General features: G+C 39.7%; 1 protein-coding gene across 13 annotated transcripts in view; it reads right to left on the bottom strand.

Annotated features, from left to right (window-relative positions):
* Positions 1-22,493, bottom strand: part of LOC133563715 (uncharacterized) — a 390,671-nt gene that overhangs the window by 191,546 nt on the left and 176,632 nt on the right. For 9 of the 13 annotated variants that reach the window (XR_009809088.1, XR_009809089.1, XR_009809090.1 and 6 more), the window contains one exon: positions 21,984-22,128. Coding sequence is in view for 1 of the 13 variants with exons in the window: in XM_061918009.1 (XP_061773993.1) it covers positions 22,031-22,128 (98 nt within the window). In the remaining 12 variants the exon portion in view is untranslated. The remainder of the gene's footprint in view (positions 1-21,983; positions 22,129-22,493) is intronic. The other 4 variants (XM_061918009.1, XM_061918008.1, XM_061918006.1 and 1 more) reach the window with 1 other exon arrangement.

Raw genomic sequence — 22,493 nt, 5'->3', positions numbered from 1 at the left:
CTAAGAGAGACAAAACTCAAATAGAATTTGAAAATCCAAGAAAATATTTTAAAGACTTGGTCTTCATTTGTTTAAATAAATCCATGTAGTTTTTTACTTTGCTGTTGACCAAGTATGCTTTTCATTCACTTGTGTGTGTGTGTAAGCCGCATATATTATGTGACTGGGTCGGCACGTTGTTTGTATGGAGGAAAAGCGGACAGGTTGTAGAGAACGCCAAAGGCAATGCCTTTAAGGCCCACCCCCAATATTGTTGTCCAGGATGAAATTTGGGAGGGGCACTGAACTTTGGGAGTCTTCCGGGAAAATTGGGAGGGTTGGGAAGTATAAGTATTAGCGGTGAATGTTGTGTTACAGCGGCGGGCCAGCTCTAATGTTCATTTGATATTGTCTCAAGGGCCAAATTAAATGACAAGGCGGGCCAAATTTGGCCCACGGGCCAGAGTTTGACACCCATGCACTACGGGCTTACACACACACATCCACAAAAATATACGCCACACATACACACCCCATCCCCCCAACCCAACGCCCTCGATGCAAATGAATGGATGGTCAGCGCCTGAGAGCTGCGACCTACCACCATGACCTTGAACTACCTTCCCTCTGTTGCTAGATATCTCGAGATGTATGTTGTAATATGTATATGTGCTTTGCTATGGAGGTTTTTTCCTTGGACTCAGTCTGGACCCCTCCTGAGGGTCTAGCCTTAGACCATGGGTGTCAAACTCTGGCCCCCGTGTATTTTCATTTGGCCCTTGAGGCAATATCAAATTAACATTAGAGCTGGCCCATTGGTATTATACGGCGGCGGTGTCGCTGTAACACCGCATTCACCGCTAAAACTCATACTTAATAAACTCCCTCCCGATTTTCCAAGGAGACTCCCAAATTTCAGTGCCCCTCACGAAAATCACAGGGGGCAACCATTCTCCAAAATTTCTCCCGATTCCCACCTGGACAACAATATTGGGGGCGTGCCTCAAGCGTCCTCTAAAACCTTTCGTCACGTCCGCTTTTCCTACGTAGAATCAGCGTGCCGGCCTAGTCACATGATATTTGTGGCTTTTACACACACACTCACGCTAATGCAATGCAAGCTTGGTCAACAGCCATACAGGTCACACTGAGGGTGGCCGTATAAACAACTTTAAGACGGTTACAAATATGCGCCACTCTGTGAACCCACACTAAACGAGAATGACAAGCAAATTTCGGGAGGACATCCGCACTGTAACACAACATAAACACAACAGAACAAATACACAGAACCCCTTGCAGCACTACCTCTTCCTGGACGCTACAATATAAAAATGTATTATTAGCCCGTGGGAAAAGTTTATTTTGATATTTACCTGAGAAGGCTTTAAATAGAAAAGAGGCATTCGAATTCTATTTAAATTTGATTTGATATGACGTTGCTATTTTTAAATTATTAGTATTATTTGAAACTGGATTTTGCATGTCACTATAAAGTTATATAAGTCTCGCTTGTTCAATATTCAATGCAAAACTTGTTTGGGTCCCTATTAAAAGGTTCATTTGTTCAACCTTGGCCCGCAGCTTTGTTCACTTTTAAATGTTGGCCCACTTTGTATTTGAGTTTGACACCCCTGCCTTAGACTGTCATTTTTTTACCCCCCCTTTTCCCAATGTCACCCCTTTTCTCACCTTTTTAAGGAGCGCCGAAAATGAAATGTCGTTGTACTTGTGCAACGCCAATAAAGATCTATGCTATCCTGTCCTACTGTCTGGCACACGGCCTCCTCTCGGGCGCGTACAAGGAACAAAGTTGCAGTGGTGGTACAGCGAGGCTCATTCTTCTCTCTCCCCGAGGCTCGCTGCCACTTCCGGAGCGTCCAGATGACAGTGGAGTGTGGCAGAGGGTCCGTCCGTAAACAATAAACAACAGTCATCTTGTTTGCCAGCGCCTGTGTCAAGTGGGACACAAAGCCAAGCCCAGCATCTGAGAGGCGTCTGCTCCTCTTTCTGCATTTAGCCCTCGTCTCTTTCAACAGCGTATAAAAAGTGTGGATGTGTGTGCACGCCCTCGGGTGTGGGGTCGCCATTCACCGCACAGCACAGGGCTTCTCTGTATTGTATTCTTCGGCTGGCTGGGAGAAAAAAGGCGCGGGGGCAAGTGGGGGGGGGGCTCCCTCCATGTAGGGACCCCAGACCCCAGCTGCCCAGGGCTGCTGCCAGCCGTCCTTGGCCATCGTGGAGGCGGGAGGACAGGGGGCGAAAAATCTGAAATAAATGTCCGGGCCTAAATTACAAACCCCGTTTCCAAATGAGTTGGGGAATTGTGTTAGATTTGGAAATATAAACAGAATACAATGATTTGCAAACCATTTTCAAGCCATATTCAGTTGAATATGCTACAAAGACAAGACAAGACTGGACTCTCGCGACTGTGTTGGATCCATTATGGATTGAACTTTCACAGTATCATGTTAGACCCGCTCCACATCCATTGCTTTCCTCCTCTCCAAGGTTCTCATAGTCATCATTGTCACCGACGTCCCACTGGGTGTGAGTTTTTCCTTGCCCTTATGTGGGCCTACCGAGGATGTCGTAGTGGTTTGTGCAGCCCTTTGAGACACTAGTGATTTAGGGCTATATAAGTAAACATTGATTGATTGATTGATATATTTTTTTCAGTTCAGTTCAGTTAATTTTCAGTCTAACAAAAACATATTCAAACATGGATCACGATTCAAAAATGAATAACATGACTGAAACAGGCAGAAGCAAAAAAAGCTTGTATGTCATTTTTTACATTCAATTAAGTTACCTTTTCTAATAATTTTGTAATACAAAAAGAAATATAGTCATTCAGCATTTACATTTAAGTTGCCCTGTAACAAATAATACAAAAATATGTACTTGCACACATGCACTTTTTTGTAAATAGATAAACATACATACCTTCTAAATACAACATTTAACCAAACAAACATACATTTCTAGTTCACATAACTTTTTAAAATACATTGTGATATGTTCTTTTTGAAATTAAATACTGAGTCACTCATTTTTATTTCTTTACCAACAGACTTCCACAAATTAACACCGAGAACAGACAAACATCTACGTTTAACAACTAATCTTGCTTTTGGTCAAATACACTTAGATTCATCTCTTAGACTGTTTTTGCTGGTCTGTAGAGAGAAGTATTTTTGAATTCCTTCTGGAAGAGTATTTATTTTTGCTTTGAACATTATCTGTGTTATTTTATAATAAACAATATCTTGACATCTCATAAGTTTTGATTTAACAAATAATGGATTTGATGCTCAAACTCATAAACTTTATTTTTTTTTTGCAAATAATAATTAGAATTTCATGGCTGCAACACGTGCCAAAGTAGTTGGGAAAGGGCATGTTCACCACTGTGTTACATCACCTTTTCTTTTAACAACACTCAATAAACGTTTGGGAACTGAGGAAACTAATTGTTGAAGCTTTGAAAGTGGAATTCTTTCCCATTCTTGTTTTATGTAGAGCTTCAGTCCTTCAACAGTCCGGGGTCTCCGCTGTCCTACTTTACGCTTCATAATGCGCCACACATTTTCCATGGGAGACAGGTCTGGACTGCAGGCGGGCCAGGAAAGTACCTGCACTCTTTTTTTACGAAGCCACGCTGTTGTAACACGTGCTGAATGTGGCTTGGCATTGTCTTGCTGAAATAAGCAGGGGCGTCCATGAAAAAGACGGCGCTTGGATGGCAACTTATGTTGTTCCAAAACCTGTATGTACCTTTCAGCATTAATGGTGCCCTCACAGATGCTGGCTTTTGAACTTTGCGTCGATAACAGTCTGGATGGTTCGCTTCCCCTTTGGTACGGATGTCGAATATTTCCAAAAACAATTTGAAATGTTGACTCGTCAGACCACAGAACACTTTTCCACTTTGCATCAGTCCATCTTAGATGATCTCGGGCCCAGAGAAGCTGGCGGCGTTTCTGGATGTTGTTGATAAATGGCTTTTGCTTGGCATAGTAGAGCTTTAACTTGCACTTACAGATGTAGCGACAAATTGTATTTAGTGACAGTGGTTTTATGAAGTTTTCCTGAGCCCATGTGGTGATATCCTTTAGAGATTGATGTGGGTTTTTGATACAGTGCCGTCTGAGGGATGGAAGGTCACGGTCATTCAATGTTGGTTTCCGGCCATGCCGCTTACGTGGAGTGATTTCTCCAGATCCTCTGAACCTTTTGATGATATTATAGAGCGTAGATGTTGAAATCCCTAAATTTCTTGCCATTGCACTTTGAGAAAGGTTGTTCTTAAACTGTTTGACTATTTGCTCACACAGTTGTGGACAAAGGGGTGTACCTCGCCCCATCCTTTCTTGTGAAAGACTGAGCATTTTTTGGGAAGCTGTTTTTATAGCCAATCATGGCACCCACCTGTTCCCAATTAGCCTGCACACCTGTGGGATGTTCCAAATAAGTGTTTGATGAGCATTCCTCAACTTATCAGTATTTATTGCTACCTTTCCCAACTTCTTTGACACGTGTTGCTGGCATCAAATTCTAAAAAAAAAAAAAAAAAGTTTATGAGTTTGAACATGAAATATGTTGTCTTTGTAGCATATTCAACTGAATATGGCTTGAAAAGGATTTGCAAATCATTGTATTCTGTTTATATTTACATCTAACACAATTCCCCAACTCATATGGAAACAGGGTTTGTAAGAGTGTGTATGGAGACATACAATAATAATAATAATGGCATGAATGTGTTCATCATATTTTTAAGAATCACTGCCAGTGAACTCTGAGTAGCCATAAAATGTTCACTCAGTGCAGTAAAAACAACATTTATGTGGGACTGCTGAATACGTTATTGACGTTAAAATCAGGGAAGTACGTTTTAGATTTTGCAGATAAGCACATCTTTTCTTGCGCCGATGGCCGAGATAAGCCGTAGTTCCAAACCATTAACTGGTTTTGCTTTTTCTGGCAAGCACGATTCCAACAAAGCCACAAGCCTCCCGGTCACAATCGCAACAAGCAATCAAGATCGGATTTAGAATTGAAATAAGATACTAATCAGCAACTAGCTTCTCACTGCAATTGACTGAACTCAACACAATAAACCCCCAGACACAGGACTCCTAAACCCAACATTGTCCCCTCATTCACACACACTTGTTTAGTGTAGTGAATTATGTTTATATAGCGCTTTTCTCTATTGACTCAAAGCACTTTACATTGTGAAACGCAATTATCTAAGTTCCATTTAAACCAGTGTGGGCGGCACTGGGAGCAGGTGGGTAAAGTGTCTTGCCCGAGGACACAACGGCAGTGACTAGGATGGCGGAAGCGGGAATCGAACATGGAACCCTCAAGTTGCTGGGAACCGAGCTTTCTCCAAAAACATAGACTGGTAAATTTTGCTAACGTTCAAAGATTGGCATCAAAACGAATGGCCCATCGAATCCTTAATAACACTCCACCAGCGCCACTTAAACACTTTGTCCAGTTTACATCTGCTGTGACAACTAGAAACACAAAAGCCTCCACTAGGGGGCGGTGTAGCGTACCTAGAAGTAAAACCTTTTTTTTGCACAATCGTCCTTTTCATACAAAGCCATAAAGGAATAGAACGACCTCACAAGCAACTTGAAAAGTCTAACAGATTATTCTTCATTCACAGTTGAAGTTAAAAAGTGGCTTTGGAGCAACAAAGCTGCTCACACGGTCACTAAGGTGGCCACTGTGAACTTAATGTGAATTATATTTAGCCATGAGAGAGTTTTGTTGTAAACTGTGATGTGTGTCTGTGATGATCATGGTTGTGTTCTACAAATGAGCATGTATTGTCTGTGTTATGATGTAAAGGAGAGGTGTGCTTGTATTTTATAATAAGTATGTGTCAATGAAAGTGCATTTTCTGACTTTTCTGAATTTGATTACATGCTATAGTAGGATTTTATTGTTAGAAGTTGATTGCATGATTTTTATATCCCTTTAATTTAGGTAGCCAGGGACTGTACATGAAAATTAGCTATTTAGTTATAATCTGGTACAGAACATATCCGTCTTTGAGCTTAAAGGCCTACTGAAATGAGATGTTCTTATTTAAACGGGGATAGCAGCTCCATTCTATGTGTCATACTTCATCATTTCTTGATATTGCCATATTTTTGCTGAAAGGATTTAGTAGAGAACATCCACCATAAAGTTGGCAACTTTTGGTCGCTAATAAAAAAGCCTTGCCTGTACCGGAAGTAGCAGACGATGTGCGCGTGACATCACGGGTTGTGGAGCTCCTCACATCTGAACATTGTTTACAATCATGGCCACCAGCAGCAAGAGCGATTCGGGCCGAGAAAGCAACGATTTCCCTTTTAATTTGAGCGAGGATTTAAGATTCGTGGATGAGGAAAGTTGGAGTGAAGCACTAGAAAAAATGAAATACAATAAAACAATTTTTAAAAAGGTGACGGCAGTAGGAGCGATTCAGATGTCAGACACATTTACTAGGATAATACTGGAGAATCCATTATTTGCTTATTGTGTTACTAGTGTTTTAGTGAGATTATAGAGTCATACCTGAAAAACTGAGGGATTTGATGACCACCGGTGTCTCTGAGGGAAACCATGGAGGAGCCAAGAAAGTCGCAGCTGCCTCTTTAACAGCTGCTGGAGGAGGACGCAAGCTCCCCTCATAACTACGGTAAGAGCCGACTTATTACCACAGCTTTCTCACCAAAACCTTACTGTTGACATGTGGTAGAGAAACATGTTCGCTTGACCTCTCTGTTCCATATTAAAGCTTCACAACAAACAAAGAAACACTGGCTGTGTTTCGGTTGCTAAAGGCAGCTGAAATCCATCGCTTTCCACCAACAGCTTTCTTCTTTGACGTCTCCATTATTAATTGAACAAATTGCAAAAGTTTCAGCAACACAGATGTCCAAAATACTGTGTAATTATGTGATTAAAGCAGACGACTTTTAGCCGTGAGTGGTGCTGGGATAAAATGTCCGCTACAACCAATGACGTCACAAGCACACGTCAACATAAGCGTCATCATTCCGTGACGTTTTCAACAGGATACTTCGCGGGTAATTTAAAATTGTAATTTAGTAAACTAAAGCGGCCGTATTGGCATGTGTTGCAATGTTAATATTTCATCATTGATATATAAACTATCAGAATATTGTCATGTGATGCAATGTTAATATTTCATCATTGATATATAAACTATCAGAATATTGTCATGTGTTGCAATGTTAATATTTCATCATTGATATATAAACTATCAGAATATTGTCATGTGTTGCAATGTTAATATTTCATCATTGATATATAAACTATCAGAATATTGTCATGTGTTGCAATGTTAATATTTCATCATTGATATATAAACTATCAGACTGTGTGGTGGCTAGTAGTGGCTTTCAGTAGGACTTTAATGTTTCTGTGCATTGTCCCTTCAAATAAAGACTAAACTAAACTTGACATGTTTACATGCACTTAAAAACGAATTATAGCATGGATTTGGACTCTCGCTATTATGTTAGATCCACTATGGACTGGACTCTCACTATTATGTTAGATCCACTATGGACTGGACTCTCACTATTATGTTAGATCCACTATGGACTGGACTCTCACTATTATGCTGGATCCACTATGGACTGGACTCTCACTATTATGTTAGATCCACTATGGACTGGACTCTCACTATTATGCTAGATCCACCATGGACTGGACTCTCACTATTATGTTAGATCCACTATGGACTGGACTCTCACTATTATGTTAGATCCACTATGGACTGGACTCTCACTATTATGTTAGATCCACCATGGACTGGACTCTCACTATTATGCTAGATCCACTATGGACTGGACTCTCACTATTATGTTAGATCCACTATGGACTGGACTCTCACTATTATGTTAGATCCACTATGGACTGGACTCTCACTATTATGCTAGATCCACTATGGACTGGACTCTCACTATTATGTTAGATCCACTATGGACTGGACTCTCACTATTATGTTAGATCCACTATGGACTGGACTCTCACTATTATGCTAGATCCACTATGGACTGGACTCTCACTATTATGTTAGATCCACTATGGACTGGACTCTCACTATTATGTTAGATCCACTATGGACTGGACCCTCACTATTATGTTAGATCCACTATGGACTGGACTCTCACACTATTATGTTAGATCCACCATGGACTGGACTCTCACACTATTATGTTAGATCCACTATGGACTGAACTCTCACTATTATGTTAGATCCACTATAGACTGGACTCTCACTATTATGTTAGATCAACTATGGACTGGACTCTCACTATTATGTTAGATCCACTATGGACTGGACTCTCACTATTATGTTAGATCCACTACGGACTGGACTCTCACTATTATGTTAGATCCACTATGGACTGGACTCTCACTATTATGTTAGATCCACAATGGACTGGACTCTCACTATTATGTTAGATCCACTATGGACTGGACTCTCACTATTATGCTAGATCCACTATGGACTGGACTCTCACTATTATGTTAGATCCACTATGGACTGGACTCTCACTATTATGTTAGATCCACCATGGACTGGACTCTCACTATTATGCTAGATCCACTATGGACTGGACTCTCACTATTATGTTAGATCCACTATGGACTGGACTCTCACTATTATGTTAGATCCACTATGGACTGGACTCTCACTATTATGCTAGATCCACTATGGACTGGACTCTCACTATTATGTTAGATCCACTATGGACTGGACTCTCACTATTATGTTAGATCCACTATGGACTGGACTCTCACTATTATGCTAGATCCACTATGGACTGGACTCTCACTATTATGTTAGATCCACTATGGACTGGACTCTCACTATTATGTTAGATCCACTATGGACTGGACCCTCACTATTATGTTAGATCCACTATGGACTGGACTCTCACACTATTATGTTAGATCCACCATGGACTGGACTCTCACACTATTATGTTAGATCCACTATGGACTGAACTCTCACTATTATGTTAGATCCACTATGGACTGGACTCTCACTATTATGTTAGATCCACTATGGACTGGACTCTCACTATTATGTTAGATCCACTATAGACTGGACTCTCACTATTATGTTAGATCAACTATGGACTGGACTCTCATTATTATGTTAGATCCACTATGGACTGGACTCTCACTATTATGTTAGATCCACTACGGACTGGACTCTCACTATTATGTTAGATCCACTATGGACTGGACTCTCACTATTATGTTAGATCCACTATGGACTGGACTCTCACTATTATGTTAGATCCACTATGGACTGGATTCTCACTATTATGTTAGATCCACTATGGACTGGATTCTCACTATTATGTTAGATCCACTATGGACTAGACTTTCACAATATTAGGTTAGGCCCACTCAACGTCCATTGCATCCGGTCTCCCAAAGAGGGTGAAGGGGGGGGGGGGGGGGGGGGGGGGTCCTCTACAAGGTTTCTCATAGTCAATCACATTGACATCCCACTGGGTTGTGAGTTTTTCCTTGCCCTAGTGTGGGTTCTGAACCGAGGATGTCATTGTGGCTTGTGCAGCCCTTTGAGACGCTTGTGATTTAGGGCTATATAAATAAACATTGATTGATTGATTTATGGATTAAAGATGGGTTTAATTGATCCAAACATATCTACAAAACTCAGCTAATAATTTGTTTTGTTAAAAAAAAAAAGAGTAGTTTTTTAAAATTGAATATAAAATGTAGATCTTCATATAACCTGTCATTTTTCATTCAAATATGATCATCAATCCGTCAGGTTTTCTGGACAGATTAGGTGATACACATAGGATTGTCATCAATATTATTATGATCACATTATTATTAATGTATCTTTCTGAGAGGTAGGTCTCCCTCCACTTTTGAACCTAATGACGTCTTTATTTCTAACTTTACTCGAGGGTTCCTGAACACACCACAGTTATGTGCAATGAGATGCAAAAGTGGAACTTACGCATAACTTTCTCCTAAACCTTTTGAACAGACACCGCAACAATTCCCAGTACCTGGGAATCAACAACGGTACTTATTGGTACCAAAGTTTCTGCACTTTTTTTTTTTTTAAAATAAATATTAATTGTTCTTACTAATAACATCTCATGTTCTTATTGCAACATTTTGAAAATGAGATGATTATATTCTGTCCAGTTGTTTTTTATCATTACATGTCTGAATCCTTCATTTATCAGTTTGAAAATGAATTCCATGGATATTGTGACCAAAAAATGTAACTGTTATTATAATCACAATATTTTTGAATGTGCTCAAAAAGTACTTACATTGAAGTCCTTACATTTTTTTTACTTTAATTAACTACGACAAATAGACAAACTATTTTGCATGTTTTGTGTTTCTCTGATAGTGTTTCAGTCGTAGTATTTTATCTCTTTGAAAGGCTAAACGTTGACTCTTTTAAACATTGGTTTGGACTAACTGTGGGGAGTTTTACTATGGTTACTATTATTATTGCTTATTGCTACAATCCTAATTAGAACTGGAATCTGTAGGGCCGTCAGGGTGCGGTCAGTGCCAAAAAAGTACAGAATTTGGAGCCCATCCCTGGCTGCCACAGATAGATTGAACACATTTGTACTTTTCTTATATCACCTCATCATTGATCTAAAACAGGGGTCAGAAACCTTTTTGGTTGAGAGAGTCATTAAAGCCAAATATTTTAAAATGGATTTCCGTAAGAGCCGTATAATATTTTTAACATCAATTACAACTGTCAGGTTCAAACACTGATGACATCTATTAAACAGACAAGAAACAAGGAATTAAACAGAGACAGGATGCAATGTATCGTGAGATTTGGAGCCAAAACCTCCTTCCATCAGTGAGAGCTTTGAATGGTTGACCAAATACTTATTTTCCACCATCATTTACAAATAAATTCTTTAAAATTCCTACATTGTGAATTCCTGGATTTTTTTCCACATTCTGTCTCTCCCAGTTGAAGTGTACCTATGATGAAAATGACAGACCTCTGTCATCATTTGAAGTGGGAGAACTTGCACCATCGCTGGCTGACTAAATACTTTTTGGCCCCACTGTATGTTATCAGACTGAAACTAAGCAGATATCAGCCTTATTTGAGATATTTAATCTTACTTAGATTTACATTTTTGCAGTGTACATATTTTCATGGCATGGGAAATTGTCATCTCATTGGGTTGAGTTTTTCCGTGCACTGATGTGGGACCTGAGGCCAGGATGTGGCAGTGGCTTGTGCAGCCCAGTGAGACACTCGTGATTTAGGGCTGTATAAATAAACTTAGATTGATTGATTGATTAAAAAAAAATCCAACTTTACAAAAGCTTTACAATGCTTGGGGTGTCCGGTACCACATCCCCTTTTACCTCCGACCACCAAACACAGATACAGTAAGCAGTAATCATCCCCTCACTGGTCTTTTAACCTGAGAATTGAGCCACCAACCAGCCCGGGGGTTAAAAATCAGGGCACCTGGCAGACAGAAACATGTTTTTTTTCCAATTGGTCCTCAGAGAAACTTCTTCCTATACATTGGAGCATCCCGTCCATCTCCTCACTTTCCTGTCAGACTATCCTGACAGAGAGAATAGACTCGTGCATGATGGCACATCCGACAGGAAGTGGGGGCCACTAATGAGAGAAAGCCATTTACGGGTTGAATGTTCAAGGATGAAACATGTTGAGAGCATGAATCAAAAATTCCGGTTTCCTGTGAAGTCCAGGTTGGCTCTCAAGTGTCAGAGAGCAGACATACGCTCCACATATTTTCCATATTTCCTGTGGACGTTGGGACTTGTTTTTGCTGCACTCTTCAGCATCTACATGCTGCCGCTAGGTGACATCATACGCAAATACGGTGTTAGCTTTCACTGTTATGCTGATGACACCCAACTCTACATGCCCCTAAAGCTGACCAACACGCCGGATTGTAGTCAGCTGGAGGCGTGTCTTCATGAAATTAAACAATGGATGTCCGCTAATTTTTTGCAACTTAACGCCAAAAAAACGGAAATGCTGATTATCGGTCCTGCTAGACACCGACCTCTATTTAATAATACAACTCTAACATTTGACAACCAAATAATAAAACAAGGTGACTCGGTAAAAAATCTGAGTATTATCTTCCACCCAACTCTCTCCTTTGAGGCACACATTAAAAGCGTTACTAAAACGGCCTTCTTTCATCTCCGTAATATCGCTAAAATTCGCTCCATTTTGTCCACTAAAGACGCCGAGATCATTATCCATGCGTCTGTTACGTCTCGCCTCGATTACTGTAACGTATTATTTTGGGGTCTCCCCATGTCTAGCATTAAAAGATTACAGTTGGTACAAAATGCGGCTGCTAGACTTTTGACAAGAACAAGAAAGTTTGATCATATTACGCCTGTACTGTATATACCTTTATATACATATATACATACATATATACCTATACTGTATATACCTTTATATACATATATACATACATATATACCTATACTGTATATACCTTTATATATATATATACATACATATATACCTGTACTGTATATACCTTTATATACATATATACATACATATATACCTATACTGTATATACCTTTATATACATATATACATACATATATACCTATACTGTATATAACTTTATATACATATATACATACATATATACCTATACTGTATATACCTTTATATACATATATACCTATACTGTATATACATATATACATACATATATACCTATACTGTATATAACTTTATATAAATACATATATACCTATACTGTATATACCTTTATATACATATATACATACATATATACCTATACTGGCTCACCTGCACTGGCTTCCTGTGCACTTAAGATGTGACTTTAAGGTTTTACTACTTACGTATAAAATACTACACGGTCCAGCTCCATCCTATCTTGCCGATTGTATTGTACCATATGTCCCGGCAAGAAATCTGCCTTCAAAGGACTCTGGCTTAGTGATTCCCAAAGCCCAAAAAGAGTCTGCGGGCTATAGAGCGTTTTCCGTTCGGGCTCCAGTACTCTGGAATGCCCTCCCGGTAACAGTTCGAGATGCTACCTCAGTAGAAGCATTTAAGTCTCACCTTAAAACTCATCTGTATACTCTAGCCTTTAAATAGACCTCCTTTTTAGACCAGTTGATCTGCCGCTTCTTTTCTTTTTTCTCCTATGTCCCCCCCCTGGATGAAGTACTGGCTGTCCAGAGTCGGGACCCAGGATGGACTGCTCGCCTGTGTATCGGTTGGGGACATCTCTACGCTGCTGATCCGCCTCCGCTTGGGATGGTTTCCTGTGGACGGGACTCTCGCTGCTGTCTTGGATCCGCTTTGAACTGAACTCTCGCGGCTGTGTTGGAGCCACTATGGATTGAACTTTCGTAGTATCATGTTAGACCCGCTCCACATCCATTGCTTTCGGTCCCCTAGAGGGGGGGTGCCCACATCTGAGGTCCTCTCCAAGGTTTCTCATAGTCAGCATTGTCACTGGCGTCCCACTGGATGTGAATTCTCCCTGCCCACTAGGTGTGAGTTTTCCTTGCCCTTTTGTGGGTTCTTCCGAGGATGTCGTAGTCGTAATGATTTGTGCAGTCCTTTGAGACATTTGTGATTTGGGGCTATATAAATAAACATTGATTGATTGATTGATTGATATGTTTCATGACCACTGTCGACTTCTCACATTTACAGGCTCCTGCTGAAGTGTAACTACTCGAGAAAAGCAGTCACCGAGACATCTGTGAAATATTTTTAAGGCGTATGAAACTATCTTATGCAAGAAAAACACAAGTTTGCAGTCACGAAGAAAAGTATGATTGTCTCAGACTGTGGAATGCTTGGCAGCTCTATCTATCCATCCATCCATTTTCTACCGCTTGTCCCTTTTGGGGTCGCGGGGCCATACTTGCCGACCCTCCAGATTTTCCCGGGATTCACGGACAAAACAAAATTTTAGTGCCCCTCCCGAAAATCTCCCTGGGGCATCCATTCTCCTGAATTTCTCCCGAATTCCAGCCGGACAACAGTATTATTAATATTGATACTCTTCTTAATATCATTCATTTTTGTTTGACTACTTTTGGATTGTTTTTGTGTCCTCTCAATTGCTCTGATTGCTATTCTGAATGTTGCCGAGTTTGGTTTTTGTACTTGTAATTGTATATTTATGGTAGAATTGTGAATTAGAGGCGGTATAGCTCGGTTGGTAGAGTGGCCGTGCCAGCAACTTAAGGGTTCCGGGTTCGATCCCCGCTTCCGCCATCCTAGTCACTGCCGTTGTGTCCTTGGGCAAGACACTTTACCCACCTGCTCCCAGTGCCACCCACACTGGTTTAAATGTAACTTAGATATTGGTTTTCACTATGTAAAGCGCTTGGAGTCACTAGAGAAAAGGGCTATGTAAATATAATTCACTTCACTATTATTTTGTTGCACTGCTTAATACAAACCCCGTTTCCACATGAGTTGGGAAATTGTGTTAAATGTAAATATAAACGGAATACAATGATTTGCAAATCCTTTTCAACCCATATTCAGTTGAATGCACCACAAAGACAAGATATTTGATGTGCCAAAGTAGTTGGGAAAGGGCATGTTCACCACTGTGTTACATCACCTTTTCTTTTAACAACACTCAATAAATATTTGGGAACTGAGGAAACTAATTGTTGAAGCTTTGAAAGTGGAATTCTTTCCCATTCTTGTTTTATGTAGAGCTTCAGTCCTTCAACAGTCTGGGGTCTCCGCTGTCCTATTTTACGCTTCATAATGCGCCACACATTTTTGATGGGAGACAGGTCTGGACTGCAGGCGGGCCAGGAAAGTACCTGCACTCTTTTTTTAAACAAAGCCACGCTGTTGTAACACTTGTCTTGCTGAAATAAGCAGGGGCATTAATGATAACATTGCTTGGATGACAACATATGTTGCTCCAAAACCTGTATGTACCTTTCAGCATTAATGGTGCCTTCACAGATGTGTAAGTTACCCATGCCTTGGGCACTAATACACCCCCATACCATCACACATGTGTAAGTTACCCATGTCTTGGGCACTAATACACCCCCATACCATCACACATGTGTAAGTTACCCATGTCTTGGGCACTAATACACCCCCATACCATCACACATGTGTAAGTTACCCATGTCTTGGGCACTAATACACCCCCATACCATCACACATGTGTAAGTTACCCATGTCTTGGGCACTAATACACCCCCATACCATCACACATGTGTAAGTTACCCATGTCTTGGGCACTAATACACCCCCATACCATCACACATGTGTAAGTTACCCATGCCTTGGGCACTAATACACCCCCATACCATCACACATGTGTAAGTTACCCATGTCTTGGGCACTAATACACCCCCATACCATCACACATGTGTAAGTTACCCATGTCTTGGGCACTAATACACCCCCATACCATCACACATGTGTAAGTTACCCATGTCTTGGGCACTAATACACCCCCATACCATCACACATGTGTAAGTTACCCATGTCTTGGGCACTAATACACCCCCATACCATCACACATGTGTAAGTTACCCATGTCTTGGGCACTAATACACCCCCATACCATCACACATGTGTAAGTTACCCATGCCTTGGCCACTAATACACCCCCATACCATCACACATGTGTAAGTTACCCATGTCTTGGGCACTAATACACCCCCATACCATCACACATGTGTAAGTTACCCATGTCTTGTTCACTAATACACCCCCATACCATCACACATGTGTAAGTTACCCATGTCTTGGGCACTAATACACCCCCATACCATCACACATGTGTAAGTTACCCATGTCTTGGGCACTAATACACCCCCATACCATCACACATGTGTAAGTTACCCATGTCTTGGGCACTAATACACCCCCATACCATCACACATGTGTAAGTTACCCATGTCTTGGGCACTAATACACCCCCATACCATCACACATGTGTAAGTTACCCATGCCTTGGGCACTAATACACCCCCATACCATCACACATGTGTAAGTTACCCATGTCTTGGGCACTAATACACCCCCATACCATCACACATGTGTAAGTTACCCATGCCTTGGGCACTAATACACCCCCATACCATCACACATGCTGGCTTTTACACTTTTGCTTTGCATAGTAGAGTTTTAACTTACACTTACAGATGTAGCGACCAACTGTAGTTACTGACAGTGGTTTTATGAAGTATTCCTGAGCCCATGTGGTGATATCATTTACACCCTGATGTCGGTTTTTGATGCAGTGCCGCCTGAGGGATCAAAACTCCGTAATATCATCGCTTACGTGCAGTGATTTCTCCAGATTCTCTGAACTTTTTGATGATTTTACGGAGCGTAGATGGTAAAATCCCTAAATTCCTTGCAATAGCTCGTTGAGAAATGTTCTAAAACTGTTTGACAATTTGCTTACAAAGTGGTGACCCTCACCCCATCCTTGTTTGTGAATTACTTAGCATTTCATGGAAGCTGCTTTTATAGCCAATCATGGCACCCACCTGTTCCCAATTAGCCTGCACACCTGTGGGATGTTCCATATAAGTGTTTGATGAGCATTCCTCAACTTTATCAGTATTTATTGCCACCTTTCCCAACTTCTTTGTCAAGTGTTGCAGCCATCAAATTCTAAAGTTAATTATTATTTGCAAAAAAAAATAATGTTTATGAGTTTGAACATGAAATATGTTGTCTTTGTAGCATATTCAACTGAATATGGCTTGAAAAGGATTTGCAAATCATTGTATTCCGTTTATATTTACATCTAACACAATTTCCCAACTCATATGGAAACGAGGTTTGTAAACATAACAGTTTTTGCTTGCCATAACGATCACTTTTTTCAAACAAAAGCACGTCATCAACATTAAAATTGCATTAAGAAATAAAGATGCCGAAAACAAAGTCCCAGACACTCCATGCTTTTTATTAGTTACAGAGTCATTGTTTTAACTTTATTCGTTGCAGCCGTAGTTCATAATGGTCTGGATCTGCTTGTTCGGTGCACACCAGGTTCAGATGGTTCACCATGAACTAAAACTATTCCAGCAAATTCCAACTTATCAAACCATCCGTAACAAGTGTGAACACAGCCTTGCTATTCGAGGCAGTTTTAGCTTTAATGGTGCCTTCAGGGCGAACCCTATTTCACCACCCTATTTTGCTTTGCAACTTAAGTAACTTAGCAAACGTCAGGTGAAGCATGATTACCAGGAGTGGGTAGCACACGTACGCGGATTTGGTCCGAGAGGAGTTTTGAAAGCATGGTGCATTATGCTCTGGGCCTGTTTTGCTGCCAATGAAACTGTTGCTTTACAGAGAGTTAATGGGACAAGGAAAATGTCAAAGTTATTTGATGATGAACCCCAAGATGCAGAGAAGGAGGCAGGCATTGAGCAAGAAAACATGATTTAATTAAAACTAAAAAAGAACAAACAAAAAGCACACACCTGGGCGGAATAACAAACTAAGGGAGCTAGCACTGGGAGCTAGAAAACAAAAAGGAACTTTAGCGTGGAAGTTAGTGGGTAGCAAACAGAAAAACTCAAAACAGCTAATGGCTAACAAAAACAGCTTACCGCTACGACGACCAGGACAAAATACCTGTAACGATGCCAGACCCGACAGGTAGCAAAGACACAAGAAAGACATGTGGCAACGACAAGACAACACAATGATCCAGCAACTGACACAAGACAAAGCAGGTACAAATAGGAGCGGGCTGATTGGTGACAGGTGTGGCCAGGTGCCAATCAGCCGCAGCTGAGTGGGAACACAGCACTCAGGGAACAAGACAGGAAGCTGACAAAATAAGAGCACTTGACAGGAACTAAGGACAGGAAATACTAAACACACAGAGGAGAAACTAAAACACAAACAAACTGTCGGTGGCAAGCCTGACAGAAAAAGGAGGATTACCTCCAAATCCTTCAGGACAACCTAAGACTTGGGTCTTGGGCGCAGTTGGGTGTTCCAACAGGACAATGACCCCAAACACACGACAAAAGATGTAAAGGAATGGCTAAACCAGGCTAGAATTAAGGTTTTAGAACGGCCTTCCCAAAGTCCAGAATTAAACGTGTGGACAATGCTGAAGAAACAAGTCCATGTCAGAAAAGTAACACATTTAGCTGAACTGCACCAATTTTGTCAAGAGGAATGGTCCAAAATTCAACCAGAAGCTTGTGGATGGCTACAAAATGTGCTTAATTGCAGTGAAACTTGCCAAGGGACATGGAAGCAAACATTAACATTGCTGTTTGTCAGGGACGTCCAAAGTGTGGCCCGCAGGGAATCTTTTAAGGGACCAACGGCACATTCTGAAAATACGATTAAAAAAAATACAAAACATAAATAATGATATAACAGAGCAAACAGGTGAAATTTAACAAGAAAATGTTGAAATTTTGACTTTAATAAAACAAAGCTGCCATGCAGGCTGTTTCTTTCTTAAAAAAATAATGAATCAAAATCAATGTCATCATGAATTATTGACCTATTCAAAGCTCCAATTACCTCACATTAAATATTCAACTTTGAAATGTTGCATATTTTGTTTGCCACACGTTTTTGTTTTAAAACGAACAAACAAAAAACATCAACAACAATAAAACTTATAATTGACGGACAGCTCTGAACTTGATCTCGAGATTTTTGTGTTAAAAGTAAACAGAATAATTATAATTTATTTTTTAACACTTTAGAGCAGGGGTCAGCAACCTTTTTGAAACCAAGAGCTACTTCTTGGGTACTGATTAATGCAAAGGGCTACCAGTTTGATACACACTTAAATACATTGCCAGAAATAGCCAATTTGCTCAATTTACCTTTAATAAATAAATCTATATATACTGTATGGATAAAAAAATGGGTATTTCTGTCTGTCATTCCGTCATAATTTTTTTTTCCTTTTACTGAAGGTTTTTTGTAGAGAATAAATGATGAAAAAACACTTAATTGAACGGTTTAAAAGAGGAGAAAACACGAAAAAAATGAAAATAAAATTTTGAAACATAGTTTATCTTCAATTTCGACTCTTTAAAATTCAAATTTCAACCGAAAAATATGAAGAGAAAAAGTAGCGAATTCGAAACTTTTAGAAAAAACGAAAAAAATAATTTATGGAACATCATTAGTAACTTTTCCTGATTGAAATTAATTTTAGAATTTTGAGGACATGTTTTAAATAGGTTAAAATCCAATCTGCACTTTTAGAATATAAAACAAATTGGACCAAGCTATATTTCTAACAAAGACAAATCATTATTCTTTTTCTAGATTTTCCAGAACAAAACTTTTAAAATAAATTCTAAATACTTTGAAATAAGATTTAAATTTGATTCTACAGATTTTCTAGATTTGCCGGAATAATTATTTTGAATTTTAATCATAATAAGTTTAAAAAAATATTTCAGAAATATTCATCGTCGAAAAAACAGAAGCTAAAGTGAAGAATTAAATTAAAATGTATTTATTATTCTTTACAATAAAAAAAAAAATACTTGAACATTGATTTAAATTGTCAGGAAAGAAGAGGAAGGAATTTAAAAGGTAAAAAGGTATATGTGTTTAAAAAATCCTAAAATCATTTTTAAGGTTGTATTTTTTCTCTAAAATTGTCTTTCTGGAAGTTATAAGAAGCAAAGTAAAAAAATAAATGACTTTATTAAAACAAGTGAAGACCAAGTCTTTGAAATATTTTCTTGTATTTTCAAATTCTATTTGAGTTTTGTCTCTCTTAGAATTAAAAATGTTGAGCAAAGTGAGACCAGCTTGCTAGTAAATAAATACAATTTAAAAAATAGAGGCAGCTCACTGGTAAGTGCTGCTATTTGAGCTATTTTTAGAACAGGCCAGCGGGCGACTCATCTGGTCCTTACGGGCGACCTGGTGCCCGCCTTGGTGACCCCTGCTTTAATGAGTAGGACCCTTTTGGATCCCCAAATATTTTAGTGTGATTTTTTTTTAAAGTGTCATTGCTCAAAAAATAATAATGAATTAAAATCAATGTTGTTATGATTTATTGACCTTTTTAAAGCTACACTTATTACATAATATAAAATATTCCACTTAAAAATGTTGTTGGGTGAAAATATTGCATATTTTTTTCTATTAAAAAATGGTTTTCTTTGACAAAAAGAGCATACAACTTAACTTTTTTTAAATGTTATATTGACAGATTGACTTAATGTTGATCTAGAGATTTAAGCCTATAATAATAAAAACTGAATAATAATAATACTGCTGCGATCCTGATGAGAGACCATATCACACCAATTCTCAAATCCCTTCACGGCTTCCTGTTCCACTCAGTATTGAATACAAAGTCTCCCTACTAACCCACCAGTGCCTCCATGGAAATGCCCCCCTCTACCTCAAAAAGAACTAACTACCCACCCCAAACCCTCCACACGACACCTCCGCTCCGGACAGGCTAACCTCCGAGGAAAAAGCTACAAATACCGCTCCCAGTCTGTGGAACGCTCTCGCTGACCACCTGAGGGCACCACAGACTGTGAATGCTATTAAAAAAAGCTTTAAATTTTTTTTTTAAAAAGCCTTTTTTTTTTTACATATGCATACTAGTTCTAGCTATTAGGCTCTATTAGGCTGTTCTAGGTTTTATTTGAGACACTAGTGATTTAGGGCTATATAAGTAAACATTGATTGATTGATTGATTTGTATTATCTTTTTATTTTTTGTTAATACATGGTAGCACTTTGAGGTTGTTTAGTCAATGTGAAGTGCTTTTTTTTTACAAATAAAATCTATTTTTATTATTATTATTATTATTCTAACACCTGCACACTCGGGTTGATTCACACTCTGCATAAAAAAAACAGATCCTTTTACCAGCATTCATGCCACTGCATGCCAAGATTAGATGAAAATAATACTTCATCTTACCTTTGTGGTGTTTCCTCACAGCCTGACACATTGGGAGAAATACCCATAAAAGTAAGTCCAACTCTTTACGATGTTGCAATAAGGCAAGACCGCAAAACTGCGTGCAAGCTCACGCAAAAATGGATGAACCTTAGGATTTGACGCTTTGGCATTGTTTAACACGATTATCCAACAATGTAACACAATTTATGAGTCAGAAAAGGCCAAATCCATTTTAGGCCCACCTTTATAGGCTTTACAGACGACTGAAGCAAGTTAATGACAGACGTAGAGCTTCTTGGTGAAGCACATTGGACCGAGGGTACATGGATTATACTTGTATACCTCCTTTCTACCTTCTTGGTGAAGCACATTGGACAGAGGGTACATGGATTATACTTGTATACCTCCTTTCTACCTTCTTGGTGAAGCACATTGGACAGAGGGTACATGGATTATACTTGTATACCTCCTTTTTACCTTCTTGGTGAAGCACATTGGACCGAGGGTACATGGATTATACTTGTATACCTCCTTTCTACCTTCTTGGTGAAGCACATTGGACAGAGGGTACATGGATTATACTTGTATACCTCCTTTCTACCTTCTTGGTGAAGCACATTGGACAGAGGGTACATGGATTATACTTGTATACCTCCTTTTTACCTTCTTGGTGAAGCACATTGGACCGAGGGTACATGGATTATACTTGTATACCTCCTTTCTACCTTCTTGGTGAAGCACATTGGACAGAGGGTAGATGGATTATACTTGTATACCTCCTTTCTACCTTCAAGGGACTCAAAGCCCTTTGACACTATTTCCACATTCACTTATTGATGGCGGGAGCTGCCATGCGAGACCCTAACCAGGACCCTTTAGGACCAAGGGCAAAGTGTCTTGAGCAGGATGGTTCCCAAAAGCAGAACCTCATGACATCCGGTGCCATAACATTGTTATCGTAGTTGATCACATGATTGAGACACGACTTACATGTTAAATTTTCGCATCACTTCATTGCCGGTCCATTCGGTTTTGACCTTCTTTTGCCCCGTGCCAGGTGCAGGGTTCATGCACTAACAGTACTTTCTGGTGCTCCTTTGTGCCATGATTCATTCTGAGAGTAGACGGTTCAAACCTGCAATCAAGCAGATAACAGACACAGTGAGAACAGGTTGAGGAGTGCAGGGCCTTTCAATTCTGTCTTCCACACACTCTCCACTGAGTTTTGTCCTGTGCCAAACCCACCCGGCCGAGCCCACCCGGTCCCTGGCAGGACCACAGCCAAGCTGACAATTACCATCGACCTCACTGCCCTTGCTAACAAGCTGACAGGATGGGCAGCATCTGTCTGGCTGGGAAACACCATTTTTTTGGTCTTCAAGACGTTTAGTGAGTGGAATTGAAGCTCGCAACCCCAATAGTTCTCAAACAAACAAAATGTCTTTAGTTTCAGTTATAGTAATGATAGAGTTTATTTTGAACATGCTCAACAAAGTTACA

The sequence above is a fragment of the Nerophis ophidion genome, linkage group LG12 (genome assembly GCF_033978795.1).
Source record: "Nerophis ophidion isolate RoL-2023_Sa linkage group LG12, RoL_Noph_v1.0, whole genome shotgun sequence".
NCBI classification, from domain to species: Eukaryota; Metazoa; Chordata; class Actinopteri; order Syngnathiformes; family Syngnathidae; genus Nerophis; species Nerophis ophidion.
This window is presented reverse-complemented; position numbering and strand designations above follow the sequence as displayed.